Raw genomic sequence first — 5,868 nt, 5'->3', positions numbered from 1 at the left:
CCCATCAGATGGGCTTGAGAAGAGATGAGGGACGCCAACCATTTGTCCAACACAGGACTCTTGGCACCAACATCAAGTAGAAATAGTTTTTTGCTTAGGTCTCTGTGTTAATTCTTGCTCCACGCCACCCAAGGGGCGTAGACATGGTCAAAAGGCCATCATTAGGCATGGAAGGGAGAGAGAAAAAAATCAGATGGCGCCTCTTTGGATCAGAGACCCAAAGCAGGATTTTAGTCCTTTCTCATGCCAAACAATAATCTGTGCCCAATATTTTCATATGCCAACTTCAGATAAGTCTTAGGCGTTTAGTCTTCGATATGTGGGCATGCAGATAAAGCTGAGGAGGTGCCATATCAGTCAGAGACCCATGATAGAAGAACTTTGGTCTTTCTCCACGCCATAAATAAATTAGTGCCATTAAACCTTGCGCCAAACACAAGGAAGAGTCCCAACCTATTTGGTCTCTTGGTTTTGGGTGTGGATGAGGCTAGGAGGCACCAACCCTTGGTAGCCCAACCTTGGCTTGACCTAATCCAAGTCCTATTCAGTTAGGTTGACCATATAAATAAGGTTCTAAATCAAATCCAATTTGATTAGGAGTTAGGGTTAGCCACATATGCTAGCATGCTGAACAGCAACCTAACTTGGATCTAATGATCTATGACCTATTCTAAATAGATTCTTGACCAAATCCATTATGTGTGACCCATTGGATTCCACATCTAGCCAGCAGTAGGTCTAGTTGTATGTTGACCTAATTTAATTGGAAGCCTTCTAATCAATTTAGGTCCAAATCATGTCAATTCATGTTGATCTAATTGATTCATGAATTAAACTTTTTAATTTATAAATATCTACAAATCAAGATTGACGTCTAGCAATGTATCATGACTATTCGAAAAATGAGAAATTTAATTGAAATACTAAATATACCCTTCAGTTATAAGTTCTGTGCAATTCAATCCTTCGATTATCTCATATTCTGAATATGTTTATGAGTATGGAATCATGTCAAACTCAATTACATATTCATATCGATTATCCATCAATCAATGACGACTTTAATGATGAAATATTAGAAACTCTTTCTAATTTTTCATTTTGCTTTGATCAAAGACTTCCTGAGTTATCTAGAGATGATAACTTATAGGATGATATCTCCTCTTACTAGGAGTGATCGATTCCTTGTTGATCGACTTATATCCTTCATATATATTCCATCATATCCAAAACATGCTGTAAATGACTTAGTTATGAATGAGTATAAAACAAAAATATGGATTCATGTGCACAAGATTTATGGTGGTCTCAGGTCTAAGAATCACTTGTATAACTCCCGCTAGAGAACTATCTTTTGACATATAAGTCTCCATAAGATGTTTTTTGTATGGATCAATTCAGTGAACTCATTCTCTAATGAGCATCCATATCATTGTATTAGTGTCTCCACACAAGTGATTGTGAGATCAATCACCCTCTCCGTCGAGCATACATAGAATATGCCAGTCTTATTGGAACCATTGATCTCCGACTCAATGATCCAAGAACTGAAAATATTTTAAATTTAGATTTTAGGATTTTAGATCTCACTGGCATGGTCTGATCATGATCCTAAAATTATTGTCCTAATTTATGGAGTTCATCACAATCTTGTAGCAAATGATGAAATAAGATGTCTCATTTTTTTCATAAATAAATAATGTTAATACAAGAGTTGGAAGATATTACAGAAAAGTTCTTATTATATCAACTATGCGATTGGCTTGCATGGCACTAATCTTTAAAATGAGGAGGTCAAATACCAAGTCATCTATTAGTTATTGAATGTTAAGATAGATTGGCGTCCATAGTTTAGAAGGGAGATGGAAGAGAGCCTTACATAGGAGTGTTTTCAATTATCAAGTCATCATTCTTAGTTTTCCTCCAAATAGAGGGGACAAATGCCTTCTGGAAGTGGGAATCACCAGAAATCTATTCTTTCAGTATCTTTGCAGGTTTTTCACTTCAATGATTTGGTTTCTAAATATTTCAAAGGCCCTTTGGAGAACTCCTGTGCTTGCTGGGGAAGGTTACGATCATTACCTGGTTAGCATTGGGAAATAAGTTTTTAATATGTCAAGTCTTGCCACGGGAAAATGGTCAACCCCCACTGATGCTCCTTCTGTGGATATCAGAAAGAAATGATAAAGCACCTGCATGTGACAGGTCCTTTCATTAAAAGCTTTAGGACACTTTGGCAATTGCTGAAAATCAAACAGTGGCCAGCCAGCTTATCTTCCCATATAATGGTTTGGAGAAAACAAAAGGGTCAGATCAGCTTTTAGAAAGGGATGGAAGACTATTATTCTGTGATCTGTTGGTTTATTTGGAAAGTGAACGTTTTTTCTGAAACCTCGCTCTTCTTCTCCTTCTGTTCTTCAAAACATAAAATTCTCTTTTTGGACTTAACCAGCACAAGTAGCAGGTAAAGCTAATGTGGCAATTAAGCCATCTCCTCAGGCATTAACTTAATCAGTTCCTCTGGTTCTGGATTATTTTCGTTTTGATGGTCTTCAGGCTATATCTTTTGGAAGTAGGAAGTAATCTGGTGGTAATTTCCTATTTCTTAATAAATTGCTGCACTGTTTCTATATATATATGCATGCATGCATGCATGTGTTTCGATGAGAAAAAGACGAGTGAACAGCATGTTATGTAAAATTAAAGAAAAAGAAATTGAAACATAGTGGATGACTTGAATGGAAATGATAAAATGCATCCAGTAAACAAGCAGAAAACACAATAACCTGCTGCAAACATGACTGAAAAGGATACCTTAATGATGAGATTAGCAACCACAAAAATGATCCATCATTTAAGCATGCAGAATGTTTGCAAACCAACACCCTCTATCCAAAAACTAACTGTCAGCATGATGAAGCTCATTGCAAAATCAACGTCTGGTTGGATCTTCAAACACTTCAATTTCTCTTCCCTGTGACTTCTGCTACACTAGCGTAAATGTCATATTAGGACGTTACTGGCATCCACCTTCTAAGCTATAGTTCCAGACTAACAACTACTTTGTGTTATTTATAGATGTATGAAGAAGTAGAAAACAGGAGAATGAAGCACCACAAGGTCCAACTAAGAAATATTCTCATCCTTATGTTACAACACAGAATTAGTCGCCCCACTCTTATTAATGTATTAAATACCAATAAACCATGATTAAATTATCTGCAATTATTTTCCTCGAGTACGTGCATCATTATTGATAAAAATAAGATCACCAAATATTCTTCTAAAATCTCCCGGTCAACATCTGGGTCTCTTCCATTCTTTTCTCTTTGATGCCAGCTCTCTTTTTCAGATAATCTTCTTATAAATTATTCTAAAAAATCAATTCCATTAGAAAAGCTGATATGCTTGAGTCGGTTATAATTAACCGCTCATTTAAATTAGGTTTTGTGGATTGTAGTTCTATCTGTCTACAATTTCATCTTGTCCATCAAGTTGACACTTCTTGAGTTTGCATCCTTGAGTGCTGTTTGGAACAATCTTGGACAAAGAAGCCAGGGTTTGACTTTCAGTTGATGCCTGTTATTAAATGAAGCCAAAAAACGAAAGCAGCTACCTTGTTGCTTTGCTGCTAAACTTGGTAGAGATGATCTCAGACAACTAGAAACCCAAGGCTACTTATAATATGCTTCATCTTTTTATTGAAATTTCTGGTTCATTTCACTAATCTAATATTCTTATTCACTCTAGCCACTGGATCAAACTCTGTCACCATTATCCTTTTCTGAGCTGTCAATCCTTTAGTTGATTGAAATTAATCGTCAGCTTTCCGCTTCCTTAAGATACACAATCTCTTTACTTTTGAATGCCCTTTCATTTTCACTGCTGTAATCAATGAAAACCAACCATTTAATTTTTGAGTATTTTAACTTCGACATTTTCTAATACTTCTACTTCTTTCTATTTGTTTCGTGTTTCTTTCTTTAACATTCTTATGTCTAATGCTGCAGGGATGTTGGGCAAATCATCAGCATCACTGTTGCTGACCTTTGAATCCGCAGCATTTAGCCCCCTTTCATCTGTAGGTTGCTTGGTATAAATCTGATTTTTGGTGTTGACATCTATATTACATGTCCCCTGGTTGCAAGTTATATACAAATGCACCTAAGCTGTTAAATCAGCAAGATATAGGTTGAGAAAGCATGGACAAATATTTAGTGAGAATTTTGGGCTAAACTACCTTATTAAGCAAAGTTCATGGATAAGGAATGGTTTCTTTGTCTTGTAAATCCATTGAAAAATATAAGGAATTGATAGAAGTTCTAGAGCATCTATTATAACACATTTAGTGTAATGAACTCATGTGACATTTGTTGGTAAATTGATGCATTTTTGTACCTCTTTGTCATGGATTGATGTGCATATGTAAATCTTTGTATGAATGTATCTTTTGACTATATTGTGTATTATCTTGTTCCAGTCAGATGTATCAATTTCAACACCCAGTCTGGCATTGCTTATGCAGAAGCCACCATGTGGAGTAAGGCCCCATGTCCAAACAAATATAAATAGAGAAAGATGCCGCATTTTAAGCTGTACATTGAAAAGGTGGAAGATAAATTCAATTGGTCAAACAGAGGCAGTAGTGCTAGAAGATGAAGAGAAGAAAACATGGGAAGAATGCAAAGGGATGCTTTCCACATTAAGTTTTTCAGCTGAGGTGGCAGATGTGATGCTTCAGAAAGCATTTGGATGGATCCATTCACCTTATTGGGGTGAAGAGAAGAAGAAGGAAGTTCCAAGATATGAAATGGTAAATGAAGTATTGGAGTACCTGAAGGGCTTAGGCCTTTCTGATGATGATCGTCACAAATTACTTAAGAAGTTTCCTGAAGTGCTTGGATGTGATCTCAATGATGAAGTGAAGACCAATGTTGCCACACTAGCGAGGGAGTGGGGAATCAAAGGAAAAACTCTTCGAAATCTTCTTCTGCGGAACCCGAAAGTTTTAGGCTATAATGTGGACTGTAAGGGAGATTGCATGGCTAAGTGCACCCGGTGTTGGGTTCGGTTTTAGTATTTTTGTCTGCAGATTGGTATATACATTCATAATGTTTCGCAGTCATTACCCATGCATTTTGAGTTGACGTTCAGGTAAAAGCTATGCAGTTTAAAGATTAATATGTAGGAGGTCAAAAGTCAGTAAGCTAAACATTTTGGAAGGCCTTCTGTAGTTCTTTGCCATTTACGATGGATAAAGAGCACATTGATGTTTTATCTTGTTTTACAGATTGTGGAATGGGTCATGTCGATGACTTGAACACATTCAATTGTTTACCATCCCAGAGAACTTGTTTCCTATTAGAAGGTGTTGGGTATAAAATACCCACAGCTGAAGTTCTCAGCGGGATTGATCCTTGCAGGTTCCGTTCCCGATTTCAACCACAGGAAGACTCCGCCCGGACTCCTACGGGAGCCGGGCTCCGCCCACGATTTTGACCGCAAGGAGGATTCCGTTCGGACTCCCACGGAAGCCGGGCTTCGTCACCAACTTCAATTGTCCGGATTCTTACGGGAGCCGGGCTCCGTCCTCGACTCCAACGACTGCAGGCAGACTCCGCCCGGACTCCTACGGGAGTTGGGTTCCATCCCCAACTTCAACTGCTGGTAAGCTCCGTCTCGACTCCTACGGGAGCCGGATTTCGCCCCTGACTTTAATTGCAGGAAGACTTTGCCCGGATTTCTACGGGAGTTGGGCTCCATCCGTAGGAGTACGGGCTCCGTCCCCAACTTCAACTGCTGGTAAGCTCCGTCCGGACTCCTACGGGAGCCGGACTTCGCCTCAGACTTTAATTGCAGGAAGACTTC

The 5,868-nt window shown here is 38.3% G+C and overlaps 1 protein-coding gene across 1 annotated transcript; it reads left to right on the top strand.

The window, feature by feature from the left end:
- The first annotated feature begins 3,993 nt into the window (after positions 1-3,993).
- Positions 3,994-5,275, top strand: LOC140851099 (uncharacterized). The gene is made up of 2 exons (XM_073242573.1): positions 3,994-4,093; positions 4,481-5,275. The coding sequence occupies exons 1-2, from the start codon at positions 3,995-3,997 to the stop codon at positions 5,075-5,077; spliced, it is 696 nt and encodes a 231-aa protein (XP_073098674.1). The 5' UTR covers position 3,994; the 3' UTR covers positions 5,078-5,275.
- The last annotated feature ends 593 nt before the right edge of the window (positions 5,276-5,868 follow it).

Source organism: Elaeis guineensis, chromosome 8, assembly GCF_000442705.2.
Source record: "Elaeis guineensis isolate ETL-2024a chromosome 8, EG11, whole genome shotgun sequence".
Classification (NCBI taxonomy): domain Eukaryota; kingdom Viridiplantae; phylum Streptophyta; class Magnoliopsida; order Arecales; family Arecaceae; genus Elaeis; species Elaeis guineensis.
The sequence above is the reverse complement of the archived record's forward strand: the minus strand, read 5'-3'. Positions and strand labels throughout refer to the sequence as shown.

Coding starts and splice junctions, on each gene's coding strand:
- LOC140851099 (XM_073242573.1), top strand. CDS start 3,995: ATGTCTAATGCTGCAGGGATGTTGGGCAAATCATCAGCATCACTGTTG. Junction 4,094..4,480: donor TTTCATCTGTAGGTTGCTTG/GTATAAATCTGA, acceptor ATCTTGTTCCAG/TCAGATGTATCAATTTCAAC.